The sequence below is a fragment of the Siphateles boraxobius genome, unplaced genomic scaffold (genome assembly GCF_051911475.1).
Source record: "Siphateles boraxobius isolate OS27281-9 unplaced genomic scaffold, OSU_SipBor_1 41, whole genome shotgun sequence".
Taxonomy (NCBI): Eukaryota; Metazoa; Chordata; class Actinopteri; order Cypriniformes; family Leuciscidae; genus Siphateles; species Siphateles boraxobius.
Window position 1 is genome coordinate 34,657,451 of NW_027509042.1, and position 15,572 is coordinate 34,673,022.

The window sequence follows — 15,572 nt, forward strand, 5'->3', positions numbered from 1 at the left end:
TCTGATTGTACTCCATGCTGCGCTCTCACGCGCCACATCCTGACAGGAAGTCCATTTCCACCCACTTCCTGTCCTGGCTAAAGGCAGTACGCCAGGTTGATTTGGAAACTGGAAGAGGACTGAATGGCAGGGTCTGACCTCACAATGAGTCTGAAGTTGTTTTTCCCTGTTTTGTTCATTTGCATATCATAGAGATAAAAAAACAGCAAACTAAATATAAACTGGCCAGGACAAACATTTGTGAAAGTGTGTTAAAGATTACATTTGGCAGATGATTTTACTCAAAGCAACTAGCAGTGAATTCAAGGTTTATATTTTTATCAGTTCATGTATTTACCTGAGAATCAAGTCCATGACATTGGTGCTTGCGCTACAGTTCTTGTAACAAAGCCCTCATAAACACCAGGGTTGTGCACCTTTTAAAATTGAATACATTGGAATACATTTTTTAAATTCAAATTCCAGGTTCAGTTGTTCGGGTGTCAGTCAAATTTCAAATTCTAAATTTCAATTGAGGTAGCAAATAGGAACTAGACCCGAATTCAAATTGAGAGAGTACATAAAAAAATCTGTGTTCAAATCTGCCCCTGCCTTAGCCTCATTCACTACACTGGGCAAATTAGTGTGAGAGTGCAATTCCAAAAAAGCACAGATGGGAGTGGAAAGTTCTGCGCAGACAAGCAGTGCAAATTAGCGTCTGGTTTAAGACATGCTTTTTTGGGTGATAAATAATGGCGCAAATACCATTAAATTGACTAGCGCAAACCTTAGTAAATCACCTTGAAGGATTCATTTAAAATACTCTCCTCCCATAAATTTAGCACCTGAAAGGGAAACTCCTACAAATGCACATGCAATAAGGTCAGCCGCAAAAATAACCCTGTCCATGCATTTCAGTGCTAATTTTTCTCCATGTGTCTTTAGTAAATCCGGACAGTAGTTTTTTTAACGCCAAAAGAGGGTTTAATAAATCTGGCCCTATGTCTATAATAATGATTGAGCAATTGGTGAATTTTTAGCAAATTGGACCGATTTGGTGGCAAATTCCAGGTTTACGTCATTTGTTCTTGTATGTTTATGTCGTGTCTGTAAACACAGACAGCTACTATATACAGATAAGCTCTGATATGATCACTGGTAGCATTGCGCTTCCTCAAATAAAAAGCAGTGTTGAAGAACATATGATTGCTCTGCAGTCATGCAGTTTCAACCACAGAATGACGATAGAGAGGCCAAAATTCTGTACTGCAGCTTGAATGAAGCTCAAGTAAAATTAAATAAAAACTGAACTGGGTAACACTTTTGATGGTTATTAAACTCGTTTGAGTGTTAGTAGACTGTCTGCTTAATATCTGCTGACTCTTTATTGTGATGGTCCTCCAACAGACATTCGTCTGACTATAAGTAACTTTGCAACTACATGTCAACTTATTCGAACCCTAACCCTACCAGTCTACTAATACTAACACTCTAATGAGAGTTAATAGACATATAGGTCCAAAGTTACTTATAGTGAATGTGTTAAACGGACCATCAAAATAAAGTAGTTTCCTGTTGGAAAAATTAACTACCTTTGGTGTGGATCTTGTGCTTTGCAAATCTGCAGATCATTTTCATGCAAAAACATCTATATTACACACTAATGGAAAGGTGAAATAATAAAAGCATAATAGGTGCATCATTTCAAACAACACTAATAAGCAGCACTGTCAAGTTCACACAGGGGTCAAAGGGCACTGACGTTAAAGCTCACTCTGGTGGAACCTAAAAATAAGCATCAAACTTTGAAATGAGATCCCTTGCTGAGGTCGGAGGTCAAACTGCCGTCCACAAAGCCTCCTTTTCAAAGTCACATTTTCAAAACATCCCGGGGCAATACGATCCATATAATTGCCTAGTTCCTTCAGAGGGATGCATTCACATAGCCTGGCCTGTTTGTTTAAAGACAACATTCACCTAACTCTCCTGAACACCCATGACTGTTAGGGGTCAGCATTTTAAACCTACTTTATTTGGATTGAAGACCTCTGAGAATGGTCCAACCCCACACAGTGCAAAAATAACAGACACTACTGTGGATGAACAGAAAAGCAACAACATTTATCGTGACACGGCTGCCAGTTTTGTGGGAAGGGGGTGGCCACACACATCTGCTCTGACTGAACATGGGGTATATACAGCACATTTGCCACCCACCATATGGGGATACAGTGAAAAACACAGCAGGGGCTGGAGGGCGGTCAGCTGTATCTACTCTGCTAGGCTCCGTAGCGGCCTGTTATCTTCACGGTATGGTCTTTTGTACCATTTGTGAAGATTTGTATGCTGGTCAGTATACGACGATGGAGCTGCACTCATTCTGAAAGCCTGTTTTGCCTGTTTGTCCCGGTCATTCAGCTAACAGTGAGAAACAGACACTTCCTTAACACGGCTCTCTTCTGCCAAGAGACTGAAATGAAATCAATCGGTCACATCCAGCAAGTGCGGCATGACGTTGGGATGCAGGAAGGGAAGGAGGGGGGGAAAGGGAGTGAGAGGGAAGCAAGCGCCAGACAAGACCAAACAGGCAATCTCAATCTTACTACAAATGACTTCCGTGGCCTCCCTTTAAGCCACTTTCAACTGCCGTGCGAATGACTTTCCCAACAGAGCTTGTCTCTCTGGGGATCATGCTGGCTATAGTCTGATTCTGGGTAAATATGGTGCTCACCTTTCCGCCTCATTACATCTTAATAAACCCACCACATGATCATATCCCAATTACAGACAGCTGATAAAACAGTGTGCTGCCGATTAACTCGCGCAGCAAAGACCCTCGACTCTAATTAGCTGTCTCACAGGCAGGATGTAATACATGGACTTAACCATGTTGGTCTTCTGAACACATCACACAAGAGTTCTGAATTGCTGATCACATTGTTTACTGTGACAAGGCTGTTTAAGTTAGGAGAAAGAAGAACATTGTGAAAAAGAAGTATAATTTCACATGCTTTTAAAAAAGAGTACTTATTATGGAGATATCATTTGAAAGCAATGTCTTCAGTAAGTTAATTGCGTGTTAATTGCATGTAAATTAAAACATATTATAGATTAAATTAAAAGCAATTAGCTGTACTGCTTTTAGTAGTACGATTTTATACATAATTTCCTAATTACTTCTATGGTCTTTGAAATATGGTTAAAGTTTAAAGTGCCAGATGTACTGACAAGCATTAGGGTGAAATAAAATGTACTTTAATATATTTTTTTTATTGAAACTTGTTTGAAATGTAAAATTTGTAATGGTGGTTTACATATATTAACTTTAAATGTACTATCAAATAACATTACAGTTAATCATAGCACTATAATAAAGCAATATAAATGCAGTATGTTGCTCAACACATCAAAATAAGTTTACTTCTTTCAAGCAAAACAAAATATGATTAAAACCTAATGATTTAAAAAAGTTCTTTAAAACTTTCAATTTAACATTTACAAAGCGCATTTTTAAAAAGTGTACTAAATGTACTTCAGAAACAGTCATGAAAGTGTATTCTCTATAAGTACACTTAAGTAGCCTTTTATTACAGTTTTAATTAAAATATATACTTTTAAGATTTGAACTACACTACAAGTGTACATTTATTGCAGTTAGCTGCATTCCTCTGTTTTTTTTTGTTGCGTTTTTGCAATAGGAGACAATACAATTAATAAAAAACATGTTTATAAAAACTTTTCACTTACATTTTAAAATGTCATAATTTAATGGTACTGTATTCTATCGACATTTCGGTTGCCAGCAGTTTGGTTGATCAATATAACAGATATAACCAACACATTGTGAGACGGACATCGCTATTCACTAACCCATGTCAAATATCAGGAGGTAAGCTCTGATCTCTGCTTTTCATTACAACTTTAGGCTTCATTCCTCTGGAATGTAACCCTTTGCTCCACAGACTGAGCAATGTGACATTTGGAGGAAAATCTTTGACTGGGCATATAATTGTGTCCTGTAAGGTTACAGCTGCTAGTTGGCTGAAATATTTTCCAGTCAAAAAGGCATTTCCACATGCACACACTCACATATGTACATCACACTTTTAACATGCCATGCTCTCACTTGTAGCATATTTAAGTATTTACATATCCAATAAATATCCTGTACAAAATAATAAGTAACTAGTAAATATATGGTAAATCGGGCACAGTGAAACAGCAGTCCTGAAAACGGCACTTCTACTGTATCAGAATGACATATTAACTATTAATTTATATATTATATTTGAAATGTTTTATGCACACAGTGTTTCATCTGCTTGCTGAAAAAAATCATAACATGTAAAAATGTACTTATACAATAACATCAACTATAAACTCAGTATACTAAGCTACTTCTATGAAAAGCTTTACAGCTGAATACAGTGCAGTATGACACCTGCAACAGTATACATGCCAATTGTATACATGCCAATGCAGCTATTGTCCAGTTACTACAGTTGCAAGTGCAGCTGTCAGTCAAACCAGTTGTTGCACTGATCTGAAGTATATCCTACTATTGTATTGAGCTTTACTTGTATTGTACTACAGGTATGCTTAAATACAGTTGTTCTGCAGAGTATTTTTAACCGCTATACAGTTTATCATTGTGGAGCACAGCATAATTGTAATCTACAAAACTTGTCATTGCATAGATTGCAGTAATAAACTCCTGAGAAAAACAGAGGCCACGGTAAACATGGCAAAATATTTAGACGTCTTTTAATGGTCTTAACCATTTTAATCACAAATCACTAGTCAGGAAATTTGCAAAATTTGCACAAACACTAGATAAAGTAGCTTAGCACAAGAATAGCCTTCCCCTTTGTTTTCTGTGAATGTTTAAGCTGTGTGGGTAAACTTGCAGACAGCTTTTTACAGAAGAAAGAGTCATTGTTGTCCCACTCAATGTTAATGGCTTCAAAAAGTTCATGAGCAGTTGAAAAATGCTCCCAGTTAGTTTGAGTTTAATGTGAGAGCAATATTCACTATAGGGTTCAAATCTGGACTCTGACCAGGCCAAAACATGAGCCTGATGGACTTGTTCTCAAGCCGCTTCTTGTTTGTCTTTGCAATTTGAGCTGGAGCATTATGTTGAAAAATAACAACAGATCATTCCTCTTTAGATAAAAGCTTTTCATTTGTGGGAAGCAAGCCATTTTGCAATAGGTTCCTGTACTCCAAAGCATTAAATGACTTTTCACAGTGAAAAGTAGCTCAACAATACTAGGAGCTGAAAAGGCTCCCACAGAATGACACCTCTTCCTCCATGCTTTACTGTGGTAGACATTATATTTCTCACCAGATTTTCAGAGACAGAGACCGCTCTTGAGCGTCACCATGCAACTCGTGTTTCATTGTGATTCATCACTCCACATTGCTTAAATTATGCTAATTTCCTGAACAATAATTTGAGATTAAGACAAATAAAATTGGCCCTAATTTAAAAAAAAAAATGTTTTTTGCGCAGGAGTTTTGTACAATCATACTGCAGTTTTACTGCAGTTAATTTCAGTAAGGGAGAGATTAAAGGGATAGTTCAACCAAAAATGAAGATTCTGTCAGTAATTACTCACCCTCATGTTGTTCCAACCCCGTAAAACTTTCGTTCATCTTCGAACACAGATTAAGAAATTTTTTATTAAATCTGAGAGCTGGATCACTCCTCCATAGGTAAGCGTAGTGCTTCTGAGGTTGTACGTCACACGTAGTCTCACTATTGGCTGACGCTGGTCATGTGTGTGATGCGTGTGACGTACAACACAGAAGCACTACGCTATTACACTACATGAACTCACTCGAGGCCCACAGAGAAGGAAATGAATAGTTTAAATAAAGTCGTTATTTTTTATTACCACAAAAAATAATCTCGTCGCTTGATGAATTTAAGATTGAGCCATTGTAGTCACTTGGACTATTTTATTAACAATGTCTTTAATAACTTTTCTGGGCTGGCAAGTTTCAATCCCTTAGAAGCCTATGGAGGAGTGATCCAGCTCTCAGATTTCATCAAAAATATCTTAATTTGTGTTCTGAAGATGAACGAAAGTCTTAAAGGGTTGGAACAACATGAGGGTGAGTAATTACTGACAGAATTTTCAATTTTGGGTGAACTAACCCTTTAAGCATCAAAGACCTGCAACTGACGTAACTTGACGTCAATGTGTCTTGTGATGAATACAGGGTCTGAGAACAGAAAGAACTTTAGCAGATGTGAAGTGGGTGATGCGCTTTAGTGAACCTCTATGTTCTATAAAGAGCGATAGACTCATTCAGAGTTACAAGCTAAAAGCACAGCTGAGAGATAAATGTGAGATTCGGTGACTTAAAAGACCTTATCAGATGTTGACTTTAAAAGACACCTCAGACCTCCCTCAGGTAACAGGAAGTAAATGAGACAAGCAGGAGCGGAAGAAAAAGAAATCTAACAATCTGTGGCTGACCCGAGATGGTCTGTAATGGACCGGATCACAGCTAAAAAGGGGTTGCCCATGGTAATTCCCCACTGGTGTGTAATGAACAGTGCAGTCTATTGATGGAAGTTTTCTAATCACTGAACACAGGCAACAGTGCAGGATGTTGTCATAGCAATTTATCCTGGAAATGCTAGACTGACATGTTCAGAATTGGTTTTTGCAGACCTCTGGTTCACCTGCTCCCTACAGACACGCACAAAAACATCCAAATGGTTCTGAAAGATCTAAGATCTAGCTCTCTACCCTGCCTTCATGGATCACTGAAACACAGAAGTGCAGTCCAGTCTTCTCATTTCCTGTTGAGAGACCTTAAACCTCTACACAAACAGGAAGTAGTGTCTCAGTCATTAACATCCTTGTCTTGTCAAGATGTTTCAGGGGTGACTTGATTGAGTTGCTGCTCAACAGGCAATGTTGAGGTTGGGTCTCCTAAAAACACAATCTCCTCACACATTACAGAATAAGACCCAAGTGAAGCATCAGGTCAGATAGGACATATAGCCTAATGTGTTAAAGCCATTTGTGTGAATGGGAAAAAAAACATTATTTTCTCTGTTCAAATAAATGGCCAGATTTTACATTACAACCATGATATATGGAAGTAAAATGTATAAATGCAGTGTATGGTAAAAATGTAAGATAATACATGCACTTTTAGAGCAGAACATTGTTAAAACGTTATTTGTCGTTATTTACCAACATTATTTTTACAAGAGCGCCACACCGCATGCGCGAGAACTGCAAAGATGACGCTCACGCTCATTTGATGGGAAAGTGTGAAAGGTAGACCATTCATTTTGCGGCATTGGTAAGGCACTTTTACGGTTTCTCACGATTCGGACATCCAGGAAATGCACACTTTAGAACCATTTCAAACACTACATTGAGACCCATCCGCGTCATCTTCTCAGTTCTCTAAACTCATGTCAGAGGCCTAAACAGAAGAAAATGAATAGTTGAATAAATTTGTTATTTTTTTTGTTTTTTGCGCACAAAAAGTATTCTCGTCGTTTGATAAACTTGAGGTTGAGCCACTGTAGTCACTTGGACTATTTTAACAATGTTTTACTAACTTTTCTGGACCGGCAGAATGAAATTGCCTAGAAGCCATGAAGGAGTGATCCATTTGATTTCATCAAAAATATCTTAATTTGTGTTCCGGAGATGAACAAAAGTCTTACAGGGTTGGAACAACACGAGGGTGAGTAATTACTCACAATTAAGATTTTGGGGTGATCTAACCCTTTAACACTATGTCAATTAATGGACTAAACAGTTATGAATTGTAAAATATACAAGCATCTAAATGCCTCGAGTAAGGCCTGAAACACTGTATTTTTTACAGTGAATCCCTGGCAAACCTGCTCCCAATTTTTTACCGTAAAGAACAAAGTCTGTTTTACAGTGTACACTTGTTTGGAGAGAATTGGATGAACGGCTATCACTTCACAAACTAATGTAGTTAGATATACGGCCTGTAAAAACTGTCCTTGACATGAAACCAAGGCAACTGGGGAGTTGACAGACGACTGCTGTTGATTATAAAACGAGGAGGAGCTGGACTTCAAATTGGCGTCAGGAGACTCCGTTTTAATGAGAGGGCAAGAAAACTTATCTGTAGTCACAAAAGAAGGGGGAAGATAAAAGACGTATAGAGAGAGAGAGAAAAAGAAGGACACCATGTGGGGTGGGGAACCATCTGGACCGGTCTTGACCTGAGAACTGACATGGCCCTATCATTATTGGTTACTTAGACGTATTCCAGACACATCTCATGTCACAACTGTGATGAAAGCTCCCTCGCTCACTGACCTCACACAAACACTGTTGACATTGTTGAGAATTAGTCATTTGGTCAGGGAAAAGCTGCATAAATTATCGATGACAGACACGCAGACTGCACCCTTTCGCCGTCCTTTCCCACTCACCTTTGTACAGTTTGGCTCCCTCGACTACCGTAGGAAGGAAATTACTGGGAGTCATCTTCCATCCCTTCTCTTCTTCCTGTAAAACAGACAGTTAGTATCAAGGTGGGTCCTTTATAAGCACAGCGTCACTGTTTTCCTGTAAATGAACTTCTCTGAACATTCTCTGAAATAATGCAAGTCAAGTTATGGGTAAATCAGCCAAGACTGAGATTCCACACGTGTGATCAAAGCTCTTCCCAGGACGATGTGCTTGCATGCTGCTCTGGTGCAGGGTCAGTCTCAGCACTGGCATTTTAATGATGTGAATACACAGCAGGGGCTGAACGCGATGCTGCGAGCATGATTTACAGCGCCTCCTGTTTTCCTTTCTCTCAACTAGGGGTCACACATTAAAAGTAAATCAACGTCCTCGCGTACTCACGCGAATGTTTGGCTTGCGTGTCACAAGCACACACTCAGACCACAGAGTGTGTCTGCTCAGGAGCAGAGCTTTTTAAAAGGAATAAGCCAAATGGAGGCTGTATATTTTATGGGCTGTCTTCCTTTAAACACATTTCTCCATTAGCAACTAATGACCCCCAAAAGAGACAGAAATCCATCTGAAAATATGAAAGGCACTTAAGTGCCTGGGAGCAGTGATTTATGATTATTCATGTGGCATTAGACAGAACTCAAATGGATCTAGCAGCTTATATCAAAGAACCCTGTGACCAGGTCAGGGGTAAAATTAATTCATGCCAGGTTTAATATAATTTAGCTCCAACTGAATTTTTCAAAAATTAGCAACAGCCTATACGGCAAAAATATACATAATTTCAGATATATTTTTGAATATGTTTAAATATTATTTTTAAAATATGTATATATATATATTGTTTTTTGTTGCTTTACTAATACAGCTTTTAAGATGTAGGCCTACTCACACAATTATATATTTTTTAAGTTTTAGTTATTTATATTTTCGGCAATTTATATATATATATATATATATATTCAATCTGTATCGTCCAAAATATATTTCGAAATACATTTTGCTTTTACTCTTTTTCTTAAGACATTTTTTGGTAACACTTTACATTACATTTCCATTTGTTAAGATTAGTTAACATGAACTAACACTGAAAAATACTTTAACGAAGATTAATAAATTATTATTATTATTATAATGTTAATTTTTAAATTTTCTAATAAATTATAAAAACTGAAAGTTCTACTTGTTAATATTGTATGGATTAACTATTAATATTTTATATAATATTAATATTTATTTAATAATAAATAAAATAACAAATGTTATGGCCATTGTTAGTTAATGCTATTTCATACATTAATTAATGTTAGCATCTTGAAGTACATTTAGCCTTTAAAAAAAAAAGATATTAAATTTGAATATACTTCCTGAAATATATTTCTTTAAGCTGCACAGTTTACAGCTTATATTTGAAATATATTTTGGCCATATGGTATTGAAGGAATATATTAAATATTCACTAATCACAGTTTAATAAACTTTCTTTCCTTTGTAAACTATGTATTTGGTACTTTTTTTCCTTCAACGAGGAGCCTTTGAGTGGCACTTGGAAATTTAAACCTGGCCTAAACTAGGCCAACATAAGAGCTTTGACAAAAATTCCTTAATGAACTATTGAAAGGCTCAGCTTTCACACAGGATGTGAACATTTGAAAAAGGTCAGATTGGTCTTTCGGCCTCATTGTGAGCAGATATCAGTGGTTTGGCTCTCCAATGAGGATTACAGGTGCTCTTGTGAAGGAAAGCCTGAACAAAGGTTCCATTCTAGAACTCCGGAACGCAGCCAATCAGCGTGAGCGGGCATTTTAATCGCTTGACTGGTTCACAGTAATAACTGGTCAGCATATGACGTTCAGAGGTCAAATCACAGAACATAAAACCTCACATGAACCTAAATCACTTTGGACTTCAACATGAAAGACTGCTTGCTGTCTGTCACGCCTAAGCTTTAATACGTCATTTGTCAGGTTCAACTCTTTGTTAAAATAAAATGTAGGAACACAGGAAATCAGGATGTCATAGTAGAGAAAACAGAACCTCTATCTATGTTTAACAAGAGGAAGAGTTCTGAATAGAGAGAGCAAGAGGTTATCAAGGATACAGTTAAATCACCTTGCTGAAATCACAGATATTTCCAGAGACTGTGGATGAGTTTAACAAACTAACATCCTCACCATTCATTCCTCATCTTAATCTACCCTGAACAGAACACAGGCAGGGATACTCAGGCACATTTACAATGTGTAATTATGCATGAGAATATGAGTGTACTGAGTATGTTAAATGTCTTTTCTAAGATGGAACAATGCAGGTACTGGTGTGAAATGTCATAATTCTCTCATCTATGACTCTTTTAACTTAACAGTGAAACTTCAAACCTCCTCACCTAAGGGAAATCTGTCAAATAAAACTCCCTAACACAGATGTTGATAGAAAAGCTTGTAAACTCACTTTCATCGAACTGCAATGCAAAAAAGCCTATAGGTTAGAGAAACTTGCCTGTAATGGAGATGTCAATGTCTTCCTAGTCTTGTCACAAGGACAAGGAAACACTAAACAAGAAAGTACAATGAAAAACCAAGTGATTTTTCTTTAAAACCTGCTCTGTAATCAAATTATCCACGCTCCATGCAGTTCAACCAATGAAGTGTCGTTCATTGTGTGTGGGCCTGACCACAGAGGTCATTGAGTCACTAGATACTCAAATATGTGCCACATCAGCTGATTTAATTCTGCAAACAGATACTTTAAAAAGCCTTTATTGATTTCTGTGCAACTGTGATAGGGTTTTATGAAGGCATGGCCTTACCTCTGTATCTTCTTTCCCCTTTTTTCCTTTCATCTTCCCTTTTTTCTCTTTCTTCTTCTTTTTGCGGTCTTTCCCCTTTTTGTCCTTATCTTCTTTCGATTTCTTCTTCTTCTCCCCCTCTTCTTCCTTAGCAGCAAATTCAGCAGCAACCTTTAAAACATTTACTGTATGTAAAAATTCTAAAACAAACATTAATGGAAAAACATTTAAAAAAAGAACAGTATCAAGAAGCAGTATACATCTGAAATGAAATTATATTTCTTAGTAATAGTACAGTAATTGGGTCTGTAACTGTAATTCTGGATGGATTTAATGGACTGATAGGATTTATAACCTGCTCTGGTGTCTTCTGAGCAAATATGGAAGCAGATCCTCCATCTTCAGGGCATGGGAAGTCAGGGAACTTTCCAGTGGCATCTCTGAAACACAAAACAGTGTGTGTGTATATATATATATAAAAAAAAATTGCCCTTTATTTAACCAGATAAAAACTTTCTTTAACAGAGAATCTCTTTAACAGAAGTGACCTGGCCAAGATGAGCAGCACAACATTATCAAAAATAAAAAAATAATAATAATAAAAAAATAAAAGGACAAAAAAAAAATCCCCATGACATTAAAATATATCAAAACAATTAAAAACACACACACACACACACACACACACACACACACACACACACACACACACACACACACACACACACACACACACACACACACACACACACACACACCCAATGTTTTTTTTAGAAACAGTTGAAATATACATGTTATCATCCAGAATAAAGAGAACAAATATAAAACTGTCTATTGAGAGACTAAGACCTACAGAAACACCTATAACTCATAACATATTTCAAATTTCCCTCCCAACTTTTCTTTTTTCAGAATTCCTTTCCAAAACAGAAAATATATGTGTGAGAAAAACAATTTTCTTAAAGATTTTTTAAAGATGAGGTAAGGCAGACTTCACGTCTGTGTGAGCATATAGATAAACAAAGCAGATCGCGTGAACAAAGGCAAATCAATCATATTTGAACTGTGAACTTCACACATGGGGAGGATACATTAGCCAGGTCCAGCGCTGACTCTCAGGGGAACTAGGGCAGGTTTAGAATAACAGGGTAAAAGTGTCAGTCAGGGCCCGGTCTGAGCTCTCTGCTCTAGCTAACTTAATCAGTAGCACACAACTGAAACTAACTTCCAATGTGGTAGCACATGCTGAAAGCTCTACTACTGTAATGCAGAGGGATTGTTCATCTAAATCTGCTCACTAAAAGAAAACCAGACTCACTTAATTTTTTTAAAATAAATAACTTATTCAAAAACTTCAATGAAGGGATTGTACAATGAAACTGTTCATTTCTTTCAAAGCTATACCTCAGTGTAGAGTGCATTAGTACCTGTCAACTTTTTCAGTGGTGCTGGTTCTGTAAGTATTTTTTCCATTAGTTTTCCCCATTTAGATTTCATAAAAAGTCTTTATTAAGTTGTTATAAGCCATGAAACCAGACAACCAGCTACGAGGTGAGTGAAGCATTACAAACTTTTATTTGAAGCAAAAAAGTATCTGAAAATCGGAAAAAAAGACAAAAGTACAAGACTTAACGGCTATAGTAAGGGAAAGAACTACAATCCCATGAACCACTACAAATGACATAATCAAATTAAAATGATGGATAAATTTAAAATTATTCATTTAGAGTAGTTGATTATGCCTTTAGGAACTATATTTTAAGTTTATTGCAAAATATGCATTTATATGCTAATATTTAAGTATTTTAACTGCATATCAAGACTTATTATTATGATTACATCATTTGCGGTGCTTCTTGGACGTGATTTTCTCAAAGTAGGTCTGTCTTTAAAGGTTATCATTAAAAATCTATTTCCCTATCAAGAAAATGTATTAATATTTTACTTCTGGAACCCGACTGCTGCACTCTGTAAAGAGGGTGAAGTATTTTATAATGGCGAGACGTGTATATGTTTTACAGCAAACGTCTGGGTGGCTGCTCAAATACTCCACCTTCACTTCAACAGCACATGGAAACCACGCCAACATACTTCACCTTGCAGGTCCTGACCCGGGATCGCATACATCCCTTATACAACAAGCAGGGACCCAGCAAGGTCACTGGAAGGGGCCAGAGAAAGGGGCCGCTAAACGGAGACAAAGCTACTGAACTCCCCCCCCCCACCACCACCACATTGTGTTGTCCAACTGAGATGACTTATGACTGTTGTCTCTGTATTAATGGGCAGCAGCATGCTTTGGCAGGCCGTAAATCAGGCTGGAATGCACTAATAAGCCCAGTCTCATTCTACACCGTGCCCACTTGAAAATATCACATGCATTAGGTAAGCATAAACAGCTCTGGGTAAAAGTGACCATCGCTTTGACTGCTTACATTCCAGCCTCTGCACAAAAGGAAGAGACGAAGGACCAGGAATGTACTTTACAATTAAGAGAGAAATAATGGGTTGAGAGAATGGAGAAAAGCAAGGAAAAAGCTCTCGTGAGTTTAGAAGCAAATTAACAGATTATCTAAAGGGGAAGTCAGAGTGGTAGAAGCTTACATAGAGGTGATTAGTTCCAGAGATTCTGAGAAAGTAATTGAGGGAATGCTGAGGAACAAAAAGTCTTTATTTCAAGTGGAAAAATATTATTGAACTTTTTCCACAATTCGCCAGTTACTTATACCTCTCAACGATAAAGAAATATCTTTAAAATCAATTTTAAAATCAATTTTAAAACATATGTGCTAAGTTCCTATACATGAACTCTTTTTATCCATATTGGTTTCATATGGTTTTGAAAAACCTTAATACCATTTTCACAAAAAGTTAAAATTTAAAAAATGTAAGTAAAAAGTATTTTCCTTATTGAATACATGTGTGTAAACATCCTAATCCTTTTTTGTAAATATAAATATTTTTCAAGATAAAAAGTACTTTTCACCATCGTGAACGATTCATTTTTAGGTGGAGTCACACCACATAATGTCAAATTATCTGAATTTTTAAGAGGCTGGACAGTAGGGTCTGCATGAGTTCTCAGTATGATATAATTTCCTATTTTATGGGGGGGGGGTTGTTGCATGTTTCTGCATGTTAGTTTGACCACATGACATGTTTTTGTTGGTTGATCCAACAAACATGACTTTTGCAGTTGCTTAATTAAATATTATATTTTTTACTTCTAAGAAATAATAATAAAATATTAAACTACTTAACAAGGGTTTCTTTTCAAAACTTTCATTCTTTTCTATCAAAAAAGTTTTTTTTGCAGAATTTGGATCATAATGGTTTGTATGTACTGGATATTTATTTCTGAATAATAGAGAACAAAAAAAATACATCATGTCTTTGAACAACCTATCATCTCTGCTGTAATTATTAACTTTTTTTAGCTAAATGTAATATATTTATCCAACTTAAACTGGGGATGATATCTGTGATTTTTGTGTATGGCTTACCGACACTCAATAAACCACTGCCTTATTTGTTCTTGCAGGCTTTCTTTAATATCTGGGCCATCCACACATTGCACTGACTCTTTGATGTTGGCAAGTGCCCTCTGGTACTCAGCCTCATGCTCCTCCTGCATGCCATGCCTCCTACTTTTCAGCTGCTGTGCATGCAATTGGGCAGGGCTGGGTGTTGGTTGCTGGGCTGGTATCTGGAAACAGGGCACCAGGAGAGAAGAGATGAAAAAAATGGAAATGAAGGGTACAAAAAGTGGTTTGACAAAAAATAGCAGAAGTTATGTACAAAACATCAATAATCATGAAGACACTTGCTTTTCACGAACAGTAAATTCCCAGTTAACAAAAATATTCTAAGAATGCTTTGCTGACGTTCCCATTAAGTTATGAAAATGTTATTTCTGAATGTTGCTTGAATGTTTTTCTTAGTTATACGAATTTTAATGGAACATTCTATTTTATATTTTGCAAATATTTGCGAACGCTACTTTTGAAAGTTCTCTGAATGTTCTAAAACATGTAGTAACATTTAAAGAGATAATTCACCAAAAATTTTTAATTGTCATAATTTACTTGTTGTTCCAAACCTGAACGAATTTCTTTCTTCTGCTGAACACAAAAGAAGATATTTTGAAGAATGTCGATCACCAAACAGTTGATGGGCCCCATTTACTTTCATGTCATTTTTCCCCCATACTATGGAAGTCAATGGTGCGGCACCATTGGTGCCCATCATCTTTGGTAACCGACATTCTTCAAAATCTTCTTTTGTGCTAGAAGAAAGAAAATCATACAGGTTTGGAACAACTTGAGGGT

At 36.8% G+C, this 15,572-nt stretch overlaps 1 protein-coding gene across 2 annotated transcripts in view; it reads right to left on the reverse strand.

Annotated features, from left to right (window-relative positions):
- The window catches only part of drc11 (dynein regulatory complex subunit 11), a 54,617-nt gene that overhangs the window by 23,705 nt on the left and 15,340 nt on the right, over window positions 1–15,572 (reverse strand). For both annotated transcript variants that reach the window (XM_077199171.1, XM_077199170.1), the window contains exons 6-9: window positions 14,748–14,950; window positions 11,600–11,684; window positions 11,266–11,415; window positions 8,426–8,501 (exon numbers count right to left, since the gene is read on the reverse strand). In XM_077199171.1, the coding sequence (XP_077055286.1) occupies window positions 8,426–8,501; window positions 11,266–11,415; window positions 11,600–11,684; window positions 14,748–14,950 (514 nt within the window). The remainder of the gene's footprint in view (window positions 1–8,425; window positions 8,502–11,265; window positions 11,416–11,599; window positions 11,685–14,747; window positions 14,951–15,572) is intronic.